Raw genomic sequence first — 22,380 nt, forward strand, 5'->3', positions numbered from 1 at the left:
GAGCGACTTACTCCAACCATCTCGATACAGTACTGAATCACAAAGAATAAAGCACTCATCCAACCGACGAGGATAGGAGGACTGGGCGCCCTGAATGATGGAGAACTTTGGAATGGTCTTGGTAAACGGTAGTAGGCTGACTCGCCATATCCCGGCCGATGAATGGGAATATCTTAATGCTAGAACACTCACCCAATCTATCAATAACGCCTAGTCTTCTCTTTACTCCTTCACCACGTCTAGAGCAGGCGGCTGTAAGCCCGTCGGACTGATATCCTGATTCGGCGCCAAGCGTTCCGGACTCACAATCTCCCCCGGGCTTATTATTTCGCCCTTCTCATTTGCAATAGGTATATGCGAAGCGTCTTCGTTTCTCTCGTCTGATCGACCTCGCTCTTCGCCCTCCGTCATGTTGTGTTCTTTGCCGTTCCCATTAGTGCTACGCTCGAAAGCCTCGGGGACCTTTTCACTGAGGTCAATGGCGACGAAGGATTTGGGAAGTTTGACGCTGGCCATCGTTAACACAAGTTCTTGAAGCAAGTTTGACAGCTTTGAGAGAAACTTACGTATGGAATTTGGCGCGAAGAGTCTCGAGGACTTCTTTCCAGTCTTGGTGAAGAGTGAGGCTGCGGCGAGGCGCGAAGCCAATCATATGGCGTGAATCCAGTTGTCTATCCATGTTATTAGCTACCGAGGTATACAAGATTACAATGTGTAACTTACACATCGAGTGGAGCGAATGCATGACAACCTGGCGATAGCGTGATGCGAATACTGTAATTAAAAGTATGCGGTTTGTCATCGATACTGGCATTCTCCGACTCATAGAGCTCAAAGTTTATCTGTGACAAGTAGTCGAGCTCTGGGATAGCATTGCGTTCGATCTTAGTCTTGATACCTCCCTCCAAGATGCAGTTGAGCAATGTGTAGATGTGTGATTCCTTGGTGAAGTAGAAGAAGCTCTTCGGCATGTCGGATGCCTGAAGCTCTTCCAGGTCCCCAACAATCTCTTTGAGTAGTGGAAGCGATGTAAGCAGGCCAATCTCCAGCTTCTCCTCGCTCTCAATGCCGTATTCCTGTGGTCCAATGTAGTCGAACAAGACCTTGCAGAGATGATACATCTCGCGTAATTTGACAAGTCGCGCATCAGTCTGTGCCTTGGACGTCGCGGTCCCGAGACCAGAAAATAGCTTGAAGTACGACTCGTGTACATACGATGGGGGCGCAGGAGCTTTGATGGTAAGCTCAGACTTGCGCCTGAAACCCATGCGATGGGACAGGCTACCGCGCTCATGAGTTTTTTCAGCACTTTGTTCTTTTTCCTTAGCCTCCGCCTTCAGCTGAGCTTCCGATGGACTTGGGCCAACTGGTATCGACTTGCCGGAACTGTTGTCGGGCGTAGTCTGCTTCGACCCGTCCACAACTGATTCTTCATCCACAAAGCTGGCATCGGGTGTAAACACCCATTCGAGGAAGGCGCGGTTGTGTAGGGCGTCGAACTTCATCGTGTCGTAAAGCTCGGATATCTTGCTTGGGTCGACTTTATCAGCATCTCCAAATTCCTTGAACAGCTTCTCCCACCGTTCTTTGAACAATTCAGGGCCTTCATTACAGCACCAGCGCGACTGAATGTGGTTAACATTGGTGAATTGAGATTGCCCTGACGATTGAGCTCCGTTTGGTGGAGATGCTAGTGCAGCCAGCGACGAGATTGCTTCGGATTCGATCTTCTTGAAGTTGTGGTTCATAATACGCTGATGGAACTTCATCAGGTCCACCACTTGCCGAACGACAATGTAGGGCTCTGGTACGTCTTTTGGCCACGCGAACTGAGGCGGGGCTTTATCGCCTGCACGTAGCAAAGTCTTGAGCTTCTTCTTGACCTTGTCCATGACATCCTTTGCCGCGTTCGAGTCGTCCAGAAGGTCCTTGCGAACTGAGATATGCTCAGAGGGGTATTGTTCCTTTTCCAAGAATGACGCTCCGAATATCTGTGCACTAGTAGTCACCCGTCGCTCCGAGCTACTAAAAATATGAACATCGTCGAGTATATCCCGGTTCATCAACAAGAGATCGTTGCGGAAGTTTGCACCCATGTCCTGTGTTTGATGCCGAGCGGAGTGAGTAGGCTCACCTCCCCACTTGATAATCAGTTGTAGCTTGTCCAGCACCATGTTGTTATCTTGCGCGGTGATGCGAGACAAGGTAACACCAGACATGGAATCACTCCTGTTTTTAAGTGGCTCAGGTCCATCTTCTTCACCGGTGGCCTCGGTCGTTTCCTTCGCCTCAGCCGTTGGCTCCAGGTTTTGTGCCTCAGGAGTCTCTTCGGGCAAAGTCTCTCCTGGTAGAAGCTCTTCCTTTCTTCGCTTCCGGAACATGGGCTTGATTTGCACTTTTGTTCCAGGCCAGGCGCCCTTCTTGTTCAGATACAATTGCAGCTCGCGCAGCTTCTTCGAGTCTTCCAGGCCTTCGTCCAGAGCCAGCTTGACGGCATCGCTCACACTTTGTAGCGCCACCTCCCCAATCAGTAGTACTTCTGCCTGATGGCCTTTGAGCAGGTCGACGAATGGCTTAGAGTGGAAAGTATACTTGAACTTCTGCTTTGGTGTGCGATCCGCGTGTCGAATGACCGACACAACACCTTTGAGCTTCCACTGCGCCGCCGTCGCGGGAGGGGGTACGTCGAGATGATCTTCTGACATTGACCTTTCTGGTTCGAGTGGCAGGTCGTCATCTTCGAATGCAGGCGGAAGCGCGAGATCAGGCTCAGACGCTGGATCATCTGGCATCGAAGTAGAAGTAAAGGCTGTTGGACTCAGCACTGTGGCAGGATTTGGCTTCTCGAAACTAGGCGAGGATGCGATAGGAGTAGAGCTGAGTGATGTCTCGGGTGACGAAGGCATAGTGTTGGATTGCCGCATGTGATGGAGGTTGTGAGCATGACCCCCCATTCTCGACATGCTAGGACTCTTGAAGAGTTTGCCAAGAGTCTTGCGATGGCTTGAAGAACCCTTTGCAGGAATGTCTGTGCCAGCTTGTGCGTCGGCAGCAGCATGTTGAGCCGCGTCTTTGCGTTGTTTCCGTGCAATCTCTTTGAGGAACATGTCTTTTAGAATGTTGGCCGCCTTGTCGTAATAATCGCCGTTGTCCTTGACGAAGCTCCACCCATTCACATCGATAACGTAGCTCTGCTCTCCAGTGCGCAGCAGATCAAATCCGCACACTCGCTGGCCAAATCCCTCTGAAATCTTGGCTGCAATAGCGGCCTCTGCCTCGCTCAGCTTGGTGACATATCGGACTTCCTTGCCGCTAGGGTTGCGCTTAACAAGACCATCAACCACTGGTGACTTTCTTGTCTCGGCGTGGCAGAAGTTTGGTCCAACGGTATAGGCTTTGACATCTTCGGAATTCTCGACTTGCAGGAATTGCTCGTAGATGTAGCTGCCTGTTGGCTCAAGTATGGCTCGCGGTACGTCGAGGGTATCATCCTTTTCTGAGCTCTTGTTGTTGATCTTCCTGAACAATCTGCGGCCACCACCGCCATCCTTCTTGTGGAAGTAGATGTGGATGTTGTGGTCTTCACCGCTCACTGGCTTCTCTACAAATGGCTTGGTCAGGGTGACGCCGTCGACGCGGATGGTGTTGTTATCATCGATGAGTTCGACGTTCTTGGGAGCCGGAAATCCACCACCAGTGCCGTCTTCGGGCCCTTGGAGCTTCAGGCCTGTCCTCTCATATAGGGCCTTGGCAAACTCAGCCGACGGGAGCTTGGGTCCGCCGTCTCGACTGACATCGATGCGCTTGGGAGTGGGCACGTTGAGCTTATCGAGTATACCAAGACACAGGCGGCGATCCCACAGCACCTGCTGCATGGGCAGGTCGTTTACGCAAAAGGGCTTGCGCAGGCGGGTGTAGGCAATGGCCTTGTCAAGGGGGAAGCCATCGGAGAAGAAGGAGATGAGGAAGTCGCACACTGGCCAGTTCTCGACGGCCTCGTCCAGGATGATCTTGTCACCAAAGATCTTGACCTCGAACTCGTCGACGAGCTTGCCAAAGATGTTGCGCGCAGGCTTACTGCGAGCTTTGGACTCGAGTGCGCATACGCCGATAATGCCCTTTGTCTGCTTCTTCTCTCGCATGTCGCGGCTCGCCGGGCTGCTGCTGGTGGCGGTGCTTCCGCTGATGCGTCTCTGGGCCGTCCGGCTGCGCGAGCGACGGGGCTGCGTCGACAGCGGCGGCTGGCTGGTGTGGGGAGAGGCGGGGTGGACTGGGGCCGTGTTGGGGCTCGCCGACGGATTGCTGGCTGCTTGGTGGTCCTGGGGAAACAGCAATTGCGTGGGCGAGGCTTTTGTGCCCAGACTGCCATTCTGGCTCGAGGTAGTGACGGACAGCGACGAAGTGGCCGTCGTGGTGCCGTGTGGGTTCTCCATCCGTGCTGCTGTGGAATGGAAGAGTCAGTGGGTCACAAATCAGTGTCCGCAGTGTGCATGTGAAAAAGATACGAGGCCGTGTCGGCCCATGACGTACGTACCTTCCGGTTCAGAGCCCGCTAACGAACTTCTTCCACTCCAGCTGTAGCCCCGGTTGGAGATGGCAGACACAAACGAGGAAACGGACAGCCGCTTCGAGTCTGTCGCTGCTGCAGTGCCCGCGTCAGACCGCGCGTGTCGGAAAGAATCCGGCAGCAGCAGAGGGTTTACGGGCGCGCTTGCAAGACTTCCCTGCGTGCTCTCTAGCGTTGGCGTGGCTTGTTCCGAGTCGTCGACAGCAGAGCCAGACCAGGCATGTCCCAAGTACTCAAAGAGACTGCTGTCGGATGCCTTGGAGGGGCGGCGCGCGGGCAGGCTCTGTCGAATCGCCGCTCGACCAAGCAGAGGCACTGACACACTGGGACGCTCTACGTTGTCGCCGCCAGTCTCGGGCTCGCTCGACTTTGCCTTGCGGCCTGCTGCTGATGCGCCGCTCGCACTCGAGAGTTGTCGCCATGACCGTGTGCTCTCAGAACTCGCTGAGCGGGAGAGTGGCTGTTCCATGCTACCACGCCTTGGACCCGTGCGGCGTCGCGGGGTTGATTGGGCAGGGTCGCGGGATGGCTGGCACAATCGACGTATGGCGACAGTATCCTCACAGCTCCTTCATCTCTTTGGGTGCGCGCAGTAGAAGACGGCTCTCTAGACGGGAAGGAACTCAAGATGGCAATTCACAAACGGTACGTCACTCAGCGCAACTTGGCAGCATGGTCAGGCCCCTTGATTCTAATGGACAGACTTGTGCGCCGCATGCATATGCTGTGCCGTTTCGAGCTCTAGATGTCCACTCTACATGTGCGCCACGTGTTGCACATCACATCGGAACGGATCCCGCCCGGCCTGACTTGTAGCCAGGTTTCTGGTATGCCCGGAGGGCACATACTGGTGTCCGGAGGAAGTCAATTGTAGGCGCGGGTCGAGACGTATTCGAGCAATGTTCAAGGGTCAATCGCACGCTGCTGCAGACGCATGGGTGCGCTGTACATTGGAAGAAGGATGGTGAGGCTGCATCGAAGCCCATTACTCTCATTTGTGCTATGCACGGCGGGAGACAGACGGACGGACCCCTATGATGCGTCGATCTCTTGGCGCTGATCTAATCTAATCTAATCTGATCTCAATCTGATCTAATCTCACGTTCCAAATTTTTGGTCGCGCGCCGTCCGAGGTTGCGAGAACACTACTCCATACATGCGCTCCAGTCGTCCTTGCCTAAAACACTCATAACATGGCAGGTCCCAAGGTACAGGAAAGTACCAGCAGCGGTCCAGTGACCAAACGCCAGAAGACACAGAGCAATGGCGACACCAGCTCTGCGTCGCTGGTCCGCCAGTCCAAGATATTTGCGCCATTCCGAGTAAGCTCCAACCAGCGACGCCATCACGTACTTGCGCACAACTGACTCCATGGCAGATGGTTGGTCTAGTGTCGCCGACAAGCGTTCCCTTTACCACTCTCCCTCTCGGTAAGACTACCTTCCAAATCACAACCTCGGTCGGCCGCTCCCTCCAAACCTACGATCTCAAGCGCGGCCTCAACCTCGTCTTCATAACTCGACCCCAGACACCCGAGGACATTACTGCGACCGTAGCATGGAAGAAGGTCGTGTTTGCGGCCTGGTCAAGGCCCAAGTCCAAAACCCAGGCCGGCGTGTGGGTTTTCCAGCGCGGAAAAAAGACTGCAGAGCTGGAGCTACCACGCGGCGGCATACAGCGCATCACAAGGCTGGTTGTTCTGGGAGAATGGATCGTAGGATGCGGCAAGACCGAAATCGAAATTTGGAGGACTGCTACCTTGGAGCACTACACGACGCTACAGGGCGCCTCTTCCAGTGCCCTCTCTGGCTGCATCTGCAACATGCCTACTTACTTGAACAAGATATTCGTGGGCCGAGCCGATGGCTCTGTCGAAATATGGAACACCAGCACCGGGAAGCTGCTCTATACACTCCTTCCGCCAGCAGCAGACTTTGGCGCCGTCACCGCACTACAGCCGACGCCCGCGTTGTCGCTCCTCGCTATCGCATACCAGTCAGGTCCAATTACGATACATGATATCCGTGCCGACAAAGAGATCATGCGCCTGAACACGGGTGGCTCGCGAAAACACGCAGTGACTTCCATCTCCTTCAGGACCGACGGACTGGGTGCCGGCGACGATGGCCGCGAAGACGGTGTCATGGCAACAGCTAGCCATGAAAGTGGCGACATCACCTTCTGGGACCTCAACAAAGGTGGGCGTAAAACCGGTACTCTCCGAGGAGCTCATGGCCCGCCTCCCTCTGCGAGCGGAGGTGTCGGTGGTGGAATCAGCAAGATTGAATTTCTCGCTGGGCAGGCAGTCATTGTGTCGAGTGGCTTGGACAACTCCTTGAAGAGCTGGATCTTCGACGAAACACCCTTTTCGCCTCTACCGCGCATTCTGCATTCTCGCGGCGGTCATGCTGCGCCAGTCTCAACTCTCCGCTTCCTTCCTTCCAACTCAGATGGCTCCGATGATGTCGGTAAATGGCTTCTTAGCGCGAGCAAAGACCGAAGTCTGTGGGGCTGGAGCTTGCGACGAGATGGACAAAGCACAGAGCTCAGCCAGGGTGCTCTCCAGAAGAAAGCAAAGAAGATGGGGCTCCTCAATGGAAATTCCGATACGTCCAAACACCATGTCAAGTTGGAAGACCTGAAGGCTCCGGCAATCACCTGTATGGCCTGTTCTCTCAATCGCGACGGTGGCATGGGTGCGATGCCTGGCGTAGCGGGCATATGGAATAACTCATCCAAGGTCAAGGGCCAGGATAAGAAAGCTGTAGAGGTCAACATGACTGGATGGGAGAGTATCGTCACAGGGCACGCTGGCGACAAGACTGCGAGAACCTGGTTCTGGGGCCGCAAACGAGCGGGTAGATGGGCTTTCGACACTGGCGACGGCACAGAAGTCAAGAGTGTTGCGATCTCATCTTGCGGCACATTTGCTTTGGTCGGATCTGCGGGTGGCTCCATCGACATGTACAACCTTCAGTCTGGCCAATTCCGACGTAGGTTCCCTGCTCGACTCACTCCGGTAGAAGCAAAACAGCACAAGCTCCGACAATTACAGGCCGAAGAGGCTCTGGATTCTGCGGAAGATGCTCCACGAAAGTTTGCAAAGGGCGAAGGCAAACATAAAGGAGCCATCACTGGTCTTGCTGTGGATGCTCTCAATCGCACGCTCATAAGTTGTTCCGACGATGGCAAAGTCAAGGTAAGTCCAACAATTGTCTTGCTCAGCTACCGTCGACTGACACACATCGTAGTTCTGGGATTTCGCTACGGGCATTCTACTTCACGAGATTGACTGGTACCCTATGACCAAGATCAATGGTCTGCGCTACCACCGGAACAGTGATCTGATAGCACTGAGCTGTGACGATGGTTCGATCCGCGTTTTGGACATCACGACCAAGAAGCTTATTCGAGAGCTATGGGCATCTCAATCCCATGTTGCGTTGCAAACTCTCGATTATACCTTCTCGAGTGACGGCCGATGGATCATCTCTGCAGCCTCAGACTCCACCATCAGGGTCTGGGACTTACCAACTGGCCATCTTATCGATGCTATGAAGCTGCCCAAAAAGTGCAATACCGTGGCATTTTCACCTTCGGGCGAGTTCCTGGCCACCGGCCTAGACGGCGAAGTGGGTGTGCATATCTGGACAAACCGAACGCTTTTCACGCATGTGTCAACTCGTCAAATAACAGAAGACGATATTGCCCAGGTCAGCGCGCCAACAGCATCTGGCGAAGGCGGCGTCGCCATTGTTGAAGCTGCTACTGAAGAGCAAGCGGAAGAGGAGGATCAGGATGAAGTCACAGTTCCGGTCATGGACCAACTCAGCGACAAGATCACAACATTGAGCTTGGTTCCAAAGTCCCGCTGGCAAACGCTCCTACACCTCGACGTCATCCGTGCCCGTAACAAGCCCAAAGAGGCTCCGAAGGCTCCAGAAAAGGCTCCCTTCTTCCTCCCATCACTTGGCCAAAATCAGATTTCGGGGGCAGAGAACAACGCTCTCACGCCACTCGATCAAGACCCAAAGTCTCGCATCTCCAGCTCTGCGCTTGCTTCGCGCTCTAGCGCAGCCACCTCTACTGATGTCTTCAGCCGTCACCTTGCACATGCGACCGAAACTGCTGACTATGCCCCTCTCCTAACTCATCTCTCTTCGCTCCCGCCGTCGGCAGCAGACATTGCCATTCGCACGCTTGACACAACGGAGCCTTATACAGAGCTACGAACGTTCATCGAGGCCTTGACCGCAAGATTGCAACAAGGCCGAGACTACGAGCTTGTACAGGCCTGGATGAGTGTGTTCCTACGACTGCATGGAGACATTGTTGTCAAGGACTCTGACCTAGTGGGCGAGCTGAGAAAATGGCAGGAGGAGGCAAAGAGAGGACGCGAAAGGGTGGGCGGACTAGTAGGATACAGCGTTGGCGTAGTAGGATGGGTTAGAAGTGCGAGATGAGTCCTTTACATGTGCATTTAGCTCAGAACGATGTATATGCTCTTGTTCGCAGCTGCCGCTCAGGCACCGACAAGAGTGGCGTGCAAGCCAAATAATAAGGTGGTCTTTCGTTGTCATTGTATCCCGCCGATCATGCACGGGGTGATATCTCACAATAAGCTTCTCAGGGAGCCACGACACACCTCTTTGGTTCGCCAGCCCATAATCGACAGTGAAACAGAACACAGCGAGGATTGCAAAATGTATTACATAAATTTGAATCAAGATAGAAGTGGTCATGGCTGTCAGGAACGGTGTTGTACGTGAGTATGACCCGCTCCGCAGTCACCCTTTCTCCACCATGACATCACAGCAATTTACCTCATCGCGATGATAGAAATTGAACACGACTGGAGCTTCCACCCCTCCTACCAATCCATCTTCCACTGCTATTCCCTCCAAATCAAACCAAACTATCACACCAACCAAATCTTACTCACACTTCACAATGCCTCGCAACGGAGACGGATCTTCAGACAACGGCCCCATTGAGGCTGGCCAGGACGCTGTTCACGGTGCCTCTGGAGACGTACGTACCATCATCTCCTACAAAGACGTGTGAGGAGCTCGACTCTGACCATATATCAGGCAACTCTCCAGCACACAAAGAACAACGTCGCTCCCATGCCGGAGATTGAGAAGGGCGAAGGTACGACTCGTCTGCCCCACTTACCCCTCATCCATTCCTCACGCTCTCCAAACGACAGCAAAGAAGGAAAAACAAATGTTGTAAAAGGAACGCAAACACTAACATGAGGTAGCCATCGAAGGCATGAACGCCTCTGGCGCCGGCGACGCACCGAAGAAAGGCCACACCGGCCAAGGCTCAGCAGCTGCCGACTCGAACAAGCCTGCGCCTGTCGACCAGGTCACCAAATAAGCGAAGCGACTGAATAAGCTATCATGGTGTAAAGCCCGCACGCAGTCTAGGAAGAAGTTCTGATGCAAGCAAGGGTATTACCACAGCCAATGGATACATGGCTGGCTGGCTAGCAGGCAAAGGAGTAACATCTGCATGCAGTACGACTACTGTACGACGGACTCCGAGTAACATCGGTAGTTTGCGTTGCATTAACACCGCACCTGCAAGGGCCCAGATAGCTACGAATGTAACGAATGAGAAACAACAAATGTAAACTGCCCCATTCTGTAGCAACATGTTCTAGATCCGGTGTTTGTGGGGCAGAGCGGTGTACAAAGTCGTGCGGTGTAGTGTTGTTTTTGCATGCCATGGCCCTGCGACGCCAAAATGGTGTTGAGGATCTCAGGCCGGTCTCTTTCTCTTCGCATGTTGGGTAAGCGAAAGACCGATAAGCCCCCGCGCACTTTGCAAAAGACTAATTCTTCTTGTATCGGGGGAGGGTCTAACACGGAGGAGCTGAGCTGAGCTCAGCAGTGCAAATTTGTGACTACTTCGTATTGCGGGTCCTTTTGTCTTCCGCAATACCCTATGAATAGACTTTTGTGAGTGCCTGGTCACGTCATCAGACGACCTAGAATATGTTGGTGTCAACTGGGCTGGTAGTTTTGAGTGGAGGTTGTCGGCGTCAGCCTGCATGCGAAGTGTGTCTCGCCTCAGCTGAGCCGGACACCGAAGTGGAGGTGGGATGCTTAGCGTTGGAAGGGGGGAGAATCGTGGAGAACCAGTGACACACTGGAGTGGGCAGTAGGTTACCTCAACCAAAAACTCATGGACAAGGCTGAGCATCAAACACAATGAGAAGACATCACAATGCAAAAGACAATAGTGTGAATGAATAGTAGATCATGGTATTTGGCCAGATAATGGCACCAGCCCTTGGTGTATCTTGTCCGCCATAAGTCCCATCCAGGAAACAATATCCAGAAAGGTTACCAAGTCTAAACGAAACTGTTGCTACAAGAGTGTACAAGCTCAGAACGCCGTCCCACGCCCGGTAGTAGTGATGCCACACCCCATGTTTTCCCAACCCAGTGTCCCTGTTAACCTCAATGATCGCACCTTACGCCTACCCAATTGCCGAGGCCTAGAAGACCTTATCAGTCGTGAACCACAGCCACCATCCACCAACTCAGCTTGCTTCTTCGCCCCCTTGGTGGATTTGGTGACAGCGATAGTGCTAATGTTGTCCCGCTGCGAGGGCCTCGTCGCTAACCGAAGTTGCGCCAGAGGCACTCTGCAAGTCGTTGAACTTTGCATCAAAGCCGTCAAGAAAGCCACAAGAGTTTGAGAAAGAGCCGTGGTCGAAGGATGTTGGACCAAAGACATCGACTGAAGAAGAGTCGACCATGCTAAAAGCGGGTTCCATTGGAGCAGTCGTTGTTGGACTGCACTTTGGGAAGGGTTCAAAGTCGAAGAAGTTTTCCATGACGACAGACTTCTCATCGACTGGAGCGTAAGGTTGAACAGAGAAAGGTAGGCCCAGATCGCTGGTAGAGAGGTTCCCGAAATCGACTGACACGGCAGGTCGCACAATATCGCGGCAGGATATTGTGTCGAGTCGAATTCGGGAGAAGCCTCAAAGCTTGACGGGGGAGTCTCTGGTTGACAGGATGAGTCGCGGGGCGAGTCCATTGAGTCCATGGACTCGGGAGGGCTGGGGAAGGACGTTGGGATCTGCGCGGGGCAGATGGTGTCCAAGGAATCGCTGGGAGGTGTGGCTAGGTCGAAGACTTGTTGTGGTGCTTCGCCCGGGTACTTGGAGCGGTAGAATCGGAGCTCGGCCTCCATCTCGGCCATCTTTTGCTTGTAGGCCTGCATGCTGGCCTCGAGCTCGTCCTTCTCCGTCTGCAGAATCTCGTATTCTTGTCGTTTGCGTTCGCGCGAGTTGTGGGCGGCGAGGCGGTTGCGCTTGACGCGTTCTATCCGCCGTTGCTCCTTCTCGTCCTCGGTCTTTGCGCGCTTCCGTGGGGGCAGGCTGGTCTTGGGCTCGGGGAGCACCTGGCCCCACGACTTGCGCTTCTTGACCGGCTTGGAGCCATTGCTCTCGGGCGCGGGCGTGTGTGATGCTTCTGACGAGGCGGACGAGTGGTGTGCGGGCGAGGGCGAGTCGTCGTAGTTCTCAATCATCTCCATCTTGATGGTGGTGGGCATGGCGTCGAGCGATGGTGGGGGAAGGGGCGTCGAAGTCATGGCCGGGTTGTTCATGGTTTGGGAAAACAGACTAGAGTCGAAGGTGTACTGAGCCATGGTGAAGTCGATAAATGACGGGGCTATGAGCGGGCATAATGAGTGATTATCACTAAAACCCGGGCTGTGCGGCGAAGAGGACAGGTGGCCTTCACGTACCCTTTAATAGGCAGCTGCCAAGCGCACTCTTGGACCCCTGGTACGCTTGTCCGTATTTGGCGGCACGCTAATTGAGCCCCCTCCGACACACGTCCCTCCCCCCCCCCCTACGATACGCTAGGGACTCAGGAACTCAGCCGCCCGCCCCGTCGTTTCACGGCCCAAAGTCAGGGGACCGCCGTTGCAGTCTCCGTCCGACTGCTGTGCAACCTGCTGGATTCAACTCCTGCATTCATGTCCCGCTTCTACCACTGTCAGAGAACGGGGCCACTGTCCCAGGCTTCCGCCTTTTTTACCTCTCGAGGAGGTGTAAACGGCATGATTCAACTCGGATGTGTAATCGAGGCGTAGCACGACCTGGTATTAGCCGTCTCCTTCTCGACCCACCTGTGTCACTCGGTGCACCTCAGTGGCGACACGAAACAAGTTCAATGTAGCATGTCGTAAGATGCCGTCAGCCAAACCCAATACGCCCCAACGCCGCGCTGCGTCGAGTTCTCCCCCCTCCCCCCATTATTGCCCTCAATATGCTCGTATGCTTCATGCACGGCTCGTGTAGATGAAAGTCCGAAGCCGTTTCCTTCTCGAAGCATCTGCACCCCATAGTTCCAATCTATCTTGCCGGGTCGCTAACTATTCCACCCACACATCTTCATATCCCCATACAACCTTGCAATCTATTGCGACTTCCAGAGTGCAGCCCCATTGCCGGAAGATTTGCGCATCCTGGGGTAAAGTTCCGTTGTTCGTGGAAACACCAGGGAATTTGCACAGAAGCTTAGCCATAGCTTCCCTTAATTGTTGCTGCTCAAAACCAGAGTGTCACACGAGACCCTTTGCCTCCGGCTTTCCTGGAGCAAAGGGTTCACGGCAAGTTTCTGTAAGTTTCCACTTAAGCTTTGCGAGCATGTGAGACGGAGCCTCTCCGGTAGTAAGAAAATAATCAGCCAGTGCTGCATTCATTCTGCTCGCATAATCCTGCAGCACCGAAATTACTTTTGGCTTTATCGCTCTCTTGTCATCCTATCTTTCGCAGCTGGCCACGCAATGGACTGATTGCGCACGAATCTGGTCTTGAAGAAAAATGGCGTGCGTACCACTGGGCTAGCGTCTCATGCGTTCTTTGTCGTGGGTATCGCCCTCTGCTCCACCAACCGACTCGTCACAGTTTCAGGCACCAGAATTCGGTCCTATCGCATCAGAGCCGCCTACAGTGTAGCGATCTAGATCTTACCACCGAATTTCTTGACTCACTACACATGATCTACATCAGTAATACTGCCGCCTACCGAGCATCTTCTAACAGGCTTCTCAGGAGAGCAGGTGGCCCTTATCAGCACTGCAGTGGACTAAATGGGCACTTTTGATTGTAAGACAACAAGTTAGTACGGGCCGATGCTCGTAGAGCTGATGCATGACGATCTAAGAGAGGATAGTGAGCAGTACGACGGCGTCCACGAAGCAAGTATTGCGCTTACGCAGCAGTCTCGAGACCACATCACCATCGTAACGAGAATGCTGCCGCCTATTCAACGTCATGCAATGGCAATACCCTAACGGCCTTGTAATAAAACTAGCATTTTTATAGAAATGGTGTTGCGAGCCAAAGCACAGCCAAACTAGGCATCAGGTTCATAGCAATAAGATTGCTGCTGGGCAATAAGATCGCTGCTGGAGGTGCGGTGCCGCTCATCGTTAAAGGCACCCACGTAGAAAGCTGGCTATGTCGAGCTTCTCTAAGACTAACCATACCACAAGGTACCAGCGCAGCCTAATATACGCTCGTTCTGAGCATAATCATCAAAGCTTTGTTCCGAGTTGTGCCTGTGATACCAGTGAATTCGACCCAGATGGCTCGCTCGCTAAGCACTTCTCGCAGTCCATTCTCGCAGCATCCATATGTCAGAGTGATGACTTCGTTGCCATATCATAAAGCTACCTGCATGAATGGATTCTGAGGGGGAGCCAACCTCACTTGCCACGACCACAAACTTGGATTAAACTTCACATTGCGTCAGAGGAGGCGCTGCAATCAAGGCAATGATTGACTCTGCACTACAATGTCGTCGTGTCGGTGTATATGTCATGATCAAGGAGCACTTGGCGCTCGGTCTTGTCGTCGCCATCCATCAATGACATGTACGCAGTGCGCCCACCGGACAACGAACAGCATACGATGATTGTCAAGGCATGGGACGCGAGAGGGATGTACGATAATAGCCAATGAAGACATTAATGCAAACAATAAAAGCAGTACATTGTATATTACGAAGGACGTAGAGCCATGTTGGTGCTGCCTTCATTCAGGTATAGTATACGGTGAGGTGTACTCTATCGAGTCCCTGGTCGTATGTACGGAACCTATTGGTATATTCTACGCCAAATCGCGCCGTGTTGGAATCAGTGCCGGTATCTAAGACAACATATGAGTACATAGGTTCCTGGATTTCAGTCTGGCTTGAATCTCTCAAACCGGGACGCCCACGAAGCCTATCTTCGGTCTCACTCTTGCACCATCGGTGCTCTCCCCGCCCCATTGACTACGCCATTCTTGTTCCTCAGCCTTGACTTGCTCCAGAGCTTCAAGTTCTTCGGGCTTCATTTTCTGCCTGTCTTCGTCGTCCACGTCTGGTAAGCCATTGGTGCCAACATCAACAAAGTCACCGTCGGGTCCAGGTATACCTAAGCCGGCGAAAGGAGGCTGTTGGAAGACAGAGTCGACCACGAGGTATTTGCGCCGGACTAGCAGAGGCACGTCGGTTTCTTCATCTGGGACCTCTTCCCATCGTGCGTGTGTGGGCTGCGTGACCTTTGGATAGCACATCAGGTTGGTGTGTGGATCGTAGACACCTGTGAGGTTTGCTTTCCGTAGCTTAGAGAGGTTCGAGTTGAATCGACTAGGGCATGTTAGCTCTGCTGATTACAGGTGGGTCGATGGGAAGTTTTGCTTACCTTGCGGCTCGTCCATGCTCAAATTGCCAGTTAGCAGAGGTTATATTAACCTTCCGCTTCCCGGGCACAGGCTTGCCATTTGCGGTTGGCACACTGGGCACACCGGTGTGATAAACACTACTAGCACCATGCCAGGCGACGTATTGGTTCTTGTTGTATGGCTCCCCGGGAGGTGGTAACCTGTCGTTGGGGTCTGCAAGCTCGCCTTCGACCGCGCCGCTTTCTTTTGCTGCAGTAACATAGTAGTCGTCGATGATCCTTTTACCGCCGATGATGATGCGAGCGCCAAACTCACGGAAGACGGATCTAGCTGTGACGACACCAATGGCTCGACCCTTGTACGAGTGTGGGATGATGTCGCGGTCGATCAAGTCCCTCTTTTCGGAGTCGTCGATGATGATCTTGTAGAGTTTCATGTGTTTTGTGAAGAACAAGTAACTGTCCCTAAATCCACAGCAACGAGCCGGTTCTGTTGACAGCATGTACTGTCGGTCGCCTCTGCCCTTGATGGTGAATATGCGCACACGGTAGTCTCGTCCGCCCATGAGGTTGCCGAGTTTGTCGACCTTCTGCTCGCCTTCCTCGTCTTCTGGTAGGTCAACCTCATCGTTGACTACATCCATCATATTGCCCTCCTTGTCAATGGGGACGCGTGTCGTATGAGATGGCCCTCCCTTTGGTGGCCGTCCTCGACCTCCGCCTGACGGCCGTCCCCGCCTGCGCTTAACAGGAGTACCGCCTTCGGAGTTGTCGGGTTCAACGGCATTCCAGTCTGGTGGCCTGTTCTTGGGAGGGCGACCAAGACGCTTCTTGCGGGGAAAGGGCTGGATGACTGCTGGAGACGGCGAACGCTCAGAGGGTGCAGCTTCCTCGTCGCTTCCCTGGGCCGCTGAGTCGGCTTCTTCTTCTTCTTCCTTGGGAGTGTCGGCGCGCGATTCTGGGACGTCTACCATTTCCTCGTCGCTGTCCTGCTGAGGCGTTGCGCTGCGAACAGGCGTACTGCGACGCGCTGCAGCTCGAGAAGGGCGACCACGCGCCATTGTGGCTCGTGGACAACGGTGCTGGTGTGGCGCGTCTGGATCTGGCGGCACTGAGTCTGGCGTACGTATGGGCGACTTTAACTTGGATACTCGAATATAAATTGGGTGAAGGGCGGCGTTGTTGGTTGGTGGTGCGCTTGCATTCCCACGACTGCTAACGACCGCGACGTGAAGGAGCTAAGCAAGGGTCCGATGCACGGGCTGTGTTCATCACGTGCAGCGCTCCAGCCAGGCGTTGTCCATTCACGCCTTCTCTACTCCAACTGTGTGTGTTCTTGCACGTCTCACCAAAGATATACGACCGTCATCAGTGAGATTAGCACCCCAATATCCCCATGCGGTACATGTCATGCACGATGCTTGTCACTGGATTGTGCTATCAAACTCCTCAGCATGTTGCATCGCTATTCTCTGTATCCCGAGATTCGGTTCTGACTGCCTCAATCTGCTAACGAGCTGATCCTGCCTAACACATCACGATGCTCTTGCAGCTTGCCAGCCAGGGCCATGTAATGTCAGCTTGGCAGGACCTGACCTGTATGTCAACAAACATGGCTCAAGAGTCAGGAGCCTTGGACTCAGGAGCCATACGCATGTACTTGCTCGTGGCCTCAGCCGTTCAGTCGATTTCGTAGCCTTTAGCACACTCTCGAGCCTATAGTGCATGACCAGGGTAGCAACGAACAGCCGCCATGCCTCTCGATCGCCTCATCAAGGCCAAGAAGAGCGTTTCGGATATCTTCACTCGTATGAGCGGTGCTCCGTGAGCAACAGTCTTTTCTCTCTTGTCTCTACATACTGACTGTTTCAAGGATCCAGCCATGTTCTCCTAAGCGGAATGAGAACGACGCACCAGGTCGTGAGACTACGGGTCTATATTCATCAGGAGCAAACTCCACGGTACCAGATCCAAGTGACGAATCACCTAACAAGGACACTTCATCGGCGCGCAAAGGCTTGATGGGGTCGTTGCGAAGGCAAAAGCTGCGAAGCATTAGCTCATTACGGAGTCTGCGGTCGCCTACCAAGACCAAGCAGTCTGACACACCTGCATCACCACTGGCTGAAGTACGTTTCCCTCTATATCGTGCGAAATGTCCGCTGAAGTAGTTTCTTACAGGGTCCTCATACTCCAAAGCACCGCCCGAATTCATCACTAGTACTTAACTTCGATGAATCACCCCCTGACAAGCCAATATTCGATCTCGACCACAAAGACTCCATCACCTCAAGCGTGGAGGTCCATCACTCCTCGCCCGTGCCTGTTCCGACATCTGAAAAACAGCACCAGCGATCATTTGTCGACTCATCGCTCATTCCTTTTGGAACTGTACCGCTTTCACCAGCTCCCATCCAGAGAATCCTGGAGCTGGACCAGACTGCGAGCCCTCCGTCACCAACGTCCAGCCTAGTGTGCAACCCAGACTCAGAAATGATGAGAAGTACCGCATCAACAAGAAGTGCTTTCTCTGGTACTCTTCATGAAGCTGGAATATACATCGACGAACCCATTGTCAGTTACGACGATTTGGAGCTCAATCATCTGCTCCCCAACGAAGCCTTCACGACAGTTGACAACACTGAAGAGCCACGAAAAACACTAGTCGGTGAAGAGCCGTCTGTTGTACATCGCTTGGAGAACACATCGGACCACAAGATAGACGATGAGCAAGTTAGCACACAAGGCAGTTCCACCAACATAGCACCAGATGCGACAAACGTGAACAAGATAGTAGAAGAGCACGCAAGAGCCATACTCAATAGAGTCTATCACGCGAAGACCTATCGTCGAGCAGATGGAGAATGTCGACTCAGAATCAAGTTGTTCACTTCCGAGCCCGAGGATGGCAACGACGACAGAGGGGATGACGAGACGCCGTTCGAATTTGTTGGTTCTCAAGCAGACAGAGTGGTTTCGGAACTTGGCGCCATTCTTCAGAAAAATGGGTAAGAAATGTCACCGAATAAATTGCATATGAGACATACACTGACTTCGCACACGTACATTGTAGGATAATGGCTATATCTGATGACAAGATTGACGAGGCGTTTGCAGCGGGAAAACTTCCAGCATATCTAGATATCGCTCTTGACGAGGACAACGCCAGGATTGCGCAGAGCCACCTCCACATTCCGACAAAAGTGGAGAAGCGCGATAGCACCTGGGGCCAGCATACCGGACTCTACGATGGCTCGGGCTATGGGGCGGGATCCAGCTTCCGCTGTGTGACGGATGTGACTGAGATGACAGATGTGTCTCCCACACGCATCCCTGGAACATCCTCAGATCACGAGGATGAAGTTCCCACAATCATCCGCAGGCTGTGGGACAAGACCTATTGTCACGGTCTCGATACGGACTTTCATGGACAGGCTACTGCGGGTGATGCAGCAATCTCCAAGTGCGCAGGAGCAATCTGAAAGCCAATTCAGGGACTACAAACTCGTCCAGGGTATGCTGGATCCTCGTGGCAATGCATAGATCATCAAGTATGCAGGTCGATATGCAAGGTCGGTTAGGATCGCTGGGTCGGGCCGTAAGAGGTGTGATCATGACAGAACAGGAAGGGTACATGCGGCATGATTCATAGAAAACAGCACCATTCCATTGATAGAGTCTCTGTGACTGCCAGTGCAATCCACAAGCTCTTCAATGTACGCGTCTTCCTGCTTGTCCGATATATGCGATGCAGGGGGTTCGCATTCCTTGACTCTCGTGATGACACGACGGCACCCAATAGCCGGACGTACAATAGACGTCAATGTGTGCAGATGATCCGAGTCTTGCATCAGTTAGTCGGACCAACGGTAATCGAAAGCAGCGAAAGATCGGGCTGCAAAGGATATTCTGGAGAAATCAGGCCATATCGGCCATGCTACTTACCCGAGTTTGGGAAAATTGACTAGGGTGCGGAGTGGATCAGCAAAGGTATGCGGAACTGCTCGTACGATGTTTTGCGTCGGCGGTGGATAGGAACATGATTCAACACATGATGATTATGCTGTGGTGTGAGACGACGGTTGTGCGCCAGCCTAGACGAAGGAGTTATTGGCACCTTTAAAGGTCTGACGGCGGGCGTCTTGGACATGGAGGTGTTGGCTTGTCCATTTTGCTGTCACGTTGTCCCTCGATTTGCTCCGCGTGAGGTTCAGTATGCCCGGTGTAGATTATAGTTCCTGCGGCGGGGAGAACGCCAACGACATTGTCATTGTCGGCTGCGGTATCATCGGCCTGTGTACCGCGTACTACCTCACAGAAAGTGGAACGACGGACCCAAAGGCGATTCACTTGGTTGATTCGAGTCCGGAGTTGTTCCAGTGCGCGTCTGGCCTTGCTGCGGGGTTCCTCAGTGCCGACTGTACGTATGGGAAGGCTCCCGTCGCGTCTGAGACGGGCGCTGCGCGTCATTTTACAGCCTAATCGCATTATCTGACCAACAAACAGGGTTTGCTCCCTCGGTATCGTCGCTTGGCACGTTATCCTTTAAGCTTCACGCCGACCTTGCCAGCGCGCACGCTGGACGCTCAACATGGGGTTACGCGCAGTCGACTGGTATCTCCCTCTCGCAAGACAGCGAATCGGCCATTGGCGGTAGCGGCGAAGACTGGCTCGAAAATGGAACGAGCAGAGCACAGCTGGCAAACCACAACAAGCCGTGGGGAGAGCAGGCTGCCAGCCCGGAATGGCTTCGGCGTACACAGGAAGGCACCATGGAGGTCATTAGTCGGGACGGTACCACGGCGCAGATCGATCCCTTGCGATTCTGCCAATGGCTACTAAAAGAGGTCAAGGAAAGGGGAGTGCGGATACACCAGCCTGCGAGGGCGACAGCAATCATCAAAGATGCAGATGATGTCTTGTGTGGGTTGACGATTTCGACGAGCGACGATGCTGAATCGGACACCGAGGGTGAGGCCCCAATCGACGACTACGACTTTGCTTATTGCGACTAACAATTTGTAACAGTGCCGTGTACGCGCCTCGTCATCACTGCTGGCGCCTGGTCTCCTCGTGTTTTCGGTACCCTCTTCCCGTCATCCAAAACACGCATCCCCATCTCCCCGTTAGCTGGCCACTCGCTGCTCGTCCGAAATCCACACCACAACCCCGAAGAGCTCGATAAGGAGGTCTGCCATGCAGTCTTCGCAACAGACACACTTGGCTTCTCGCCAGAATGGTTTGCGAGACTGGGCGGAGAATTGTACCTCGCTGGGCTGAATAGCACAAGCATACCGCTGCCAGACGTTGCGACGGACGTCAAGGCTAGCGACAAGGCCATTGCGCAGTTGAGACAGTGTGCAAAAGTCATGATGACGAATGTTCCGCGAAAGGAAATGGAGGTTTTGAGAGAAGGCTTGGTACGTTATTATTCTTGGAGCAGGATTATGCACGTTTGCTAACTCCGGGGCAGTGCTTCCGTCCAGTCACGTCCAGCGGCCGACCTATCGTATCGCGAATACCAGACGACAAGCTCGGGGGCGTCAAGACCAAAGAAAGAGAGAATGGGGGTGTTTACATAGCGGCCGGCCACGGTGCTTGGGGTATATCGCATGCGCCTGGCACTGGGCTTGTGCTGTCTGAGATGATAGAAGGACGGGAACCGAGCGCAAAGATTGAGGCACTGCAACTGCCATCGTGAACTTTGGTACTAGATGAGAAATTGAATGGATTGAAGCGCTTCCCAAGTGTCTGGGGTCTGCTCGTTTGGCAGCGTATGGCAGTGAATGTGCTTTGGTACCGACAGCACTCCGTGCACAGGGCTTTCTGAGGAGCTTACACTATCCCAGTGATATACGCCTTCCGGCTTCAAGCATACGATCCAGTTCTGGAGATCTGTCCCTCATCTTAGCGAGTATGTCAGACCCGTGGCGCGAAACCATCTGGTAGCTCTCAGCGCATATATCAGAAGGGGCAAGGACTCGAGATCATGCGTGATGGAGGCACGAGTTCCTCATTGATAACAAGCACATTAGACGTGTTCTTCCCAGTGAACGCATTCGTGTGTTTAAACACGTTCTCTAACATCCTTTAAGTTGGTTAGTGAAAGATGCCTCAAAAGTAATCCAACGGCAGCAAACCGTTACACATTAAGAGGATTCCGCTTGTGTCATCACGATCTGATAAACGAAGTATATATCTGACTCATCAAATAGGCATCTCAACAGTTTGTATTCGTAAACACTCCCCCAACTTCGGGCTATCTATGCTTCACCGAAAGTGGTTAGCGCAAGTACCTTGGTAACCCAGCCCTTCAACGTCATTTGGTCTCACGTCGTCCTGTATTCACATCTCATGCTATCTGGCTTGGTGTCATTCCTCCGGTATCACTCGAGAATTTTCTCCGTACACTCATTGACGCCCGATCGAAGACAAGCCTTGACCACCACGCTTCGTTTTTGTTTACTAAAACCATGTTTGATCTGTTGACAGAGGTCCAGAACAGCAGCAAGGTTCTTCGACTTATGAACGTCGATGATCTTGTTGCCGTCAATATTGATCTGGTCAGTTTTGTCGCATTCGCCACTGATGCCCGTGATGCTGAGCCTTTCCAGTCTATCCAAGCCTAGAATAGCATCCAGTTCAAATCCGCATAAATACTTGTCAAGTGCAAGTGTAGAGATGGTTGGAATTTGGGAGCTGTTCCGGGGTGTGTCCAAACGCAGCAATGGCGCATACAGCGTGAGATTGAGCTCGCGAATCTGTGGCACATATGGCATCATAGAACCGAAGAGGCTGTTACACGTTTGCGCAAGCTCACGAGCAATAGTCTGGCATCCGCTGTTTTCAGATCCGGAAAGAAGCTGCTTTCGTTGCCCATTGACGTCCCCTATTGTAGCCTTTCGGACTGTAAGATAGAGTTGCAACGAACAGGTGTGGAATAAGGTCAATCTACGACCAAGAGCCACGCCATCGTCGAATTCGAAATGAGCTGCCTCTAGCAGACAGGAGAGAAGTTCGCTTTGCAGCTTCTTGTTGGCAAGGCAAAGAGGAGGAAGAAACGGGGCTATCTTCCTAGGTTTGTCTCCGGTCCAAAGCTCGTACTCTCGAGA

General features: G+C 53.2%; 7 protein-coding genes across 7 annotated transcripts; 4 read left to right on the forward strand and 3 right to left on the reverse strand.

The window, feature by feature from the left end:
* Nucleotides 1-222: 222 nt before the first annotated feature.
* On the reverse strand, nucleotides 223-5,036 carry ACET3X_000771 (uncharacterized protein; the record flags this gene model as incomplete). Its single annotated transcript, XM_069448103.1, has 4 exons — nucleotides 223-508; nucleotides 567-671; nucleotides 724-4,438; nucleotides 4,535-5,036. The coding sequence occupies 4 exons, from the start codon at nucleotides 5,034-5,036 to the stop codon at nucleotides 223-225; spliced, it is 4,608 nt and encodes a 1,535-aa protein (XP_069311013.1).
* A 724-nt stretch (nucleotides 5,037-5,760) lies between these two features.
* ACET3X_000772 (uncharacterized protein) lies at nucleotides 5,761-9,030 on the forward strand (the record flags this gene model as incomplete). Its single annotated transcript, XM_069448104.1, has 3 exons — nucleotides 5,761-5,889; nucleotides 5,946-7,766; nucleotides 7,819-9,030. The coding sequence occupies 3 exons, from the start codon at nucleotides 5,761-5,763 to the stop codon at nucleotides 9,028-9,030; spliced, it is 3,162 nt and encodes a 1,053-aa protein (XP_069311014.1).
* Nucleotides 9,031-9,517: 487 nt separating this feature from the next.
* ACET3X_000773 (uncharacterized protein) lies at nucleotides 9,518-9,949 on the forward strand (the record flags this gene model as incomplete). Its single annotated transcript, XM_069448105.1, has 3 exons — nucleotides 9,518-9,598; nucleotides 9,658-9,718; nucleotides 9,831-9,949. The coding sequence occupies 3 exons, from the start codon at nucleotides 9,518-9,520 to the stop codon at nucleotides 9,947-9,949; spliced, it is 261 nt and encodes an 86-aa protein (XP_069311015.1).
* Nucleotides 9,950-11,168: 1,219 nt separating this feature from the next.
* On the reverse strand, nucleotides 11,169-12,238 carry ACET3X_000774 (uncharacterized protein; the record flags this gene model as incomplete). Its single annotated transcript, XM_069448107.1, has 2 exons — nucleotides 11,169-11,437; nucleotides 11,509-12,238. 2 exons carry the CDS (start codon nucleotides 12,236-12,238, stop codon nucleotides 11,169-11,171), a joined length of 999 nt encoding a protein of 332 aa, XP_069311016.1.
* Nucleotides 12,239-14,804: 2,566 nt separating this feature from the next.
* ACET3X_000775 (uncharacterized protein) lies at nucleotides 14,805-16,329 on the reverse strand (the record flags this gene model as incomplete). Its single annotated transcript, XM_069448108.1, has 2 exons — nucleotides 14,805-15,234; nucleotides 15,290-16,329. 2 exons carry the CDS (start codon nucleotides 16,327-16,329, stop codon nucleotides 14,805-14,807), a joined length of 1,470 nt encoding a protein of 489 aa, XP_069311017.1.
* A 692-nt stretch (nucleotides 16,330-17,021) lies between these two features.
* ACET3X_000776 (uncharacterized protein) lies at nucleotides 17,022-18,750 on the forward strand (the record flags this gene model as incomplete). Its single annotated transcript, XM_069448109.1, has 4 exons — nucleotides 17,022-17,092; nucleotides 17,142-17,397; nucleotides 17,450-18,276; nucleotides 18,342-18,750. The coding sequence occupies 4 exons, from the start codon at nucleotides 17,022-17,024 to the stop codon at nucleotides 18,748-18,750; spliced, it is 1,563 nt and encodes a 520-aa protein (XP_069311018.1).
* Nucleotides 18,751-19,483: 733 nt separating this feature from the next.
* Nucleotides 19,484-20,969, forward strand: ACET3X_000777 (uncharacterized protein; the record flags this gene model as incomplete). The annotated part of the gene is made up of 4 exons (XM_069448110.1): nucleotides 19,484-19,688; nucleotides 19,775-20,239; nucleotides 20,297-20,688; nucleotides 20,742-20,969. 4 exons carry the CDS (start codon nucleotides 19,484-19,486, stop codon nucleotides 20,967-20,969), a joined length of 1,290 nt encoding a protein of 429 aa, XP_069311019.1.
* Nucleotides 20,970-22,380: the final 1,411 nt, after the last annotated feature.

This window comes from Alternaria dauci, chromosome 1 (assembly GCF_042100115.1).
Source record: "Alternaria dauci strain A2016 chromosome 1, whole genome shotgun sequence".
Classification (NCBI taxonomy): Eukaryota; Fungi; Ascomycota; class Dothideomycetes; order Pleosporales; family Pleosporaceae; genus Alternaria; species Alternaria dauci.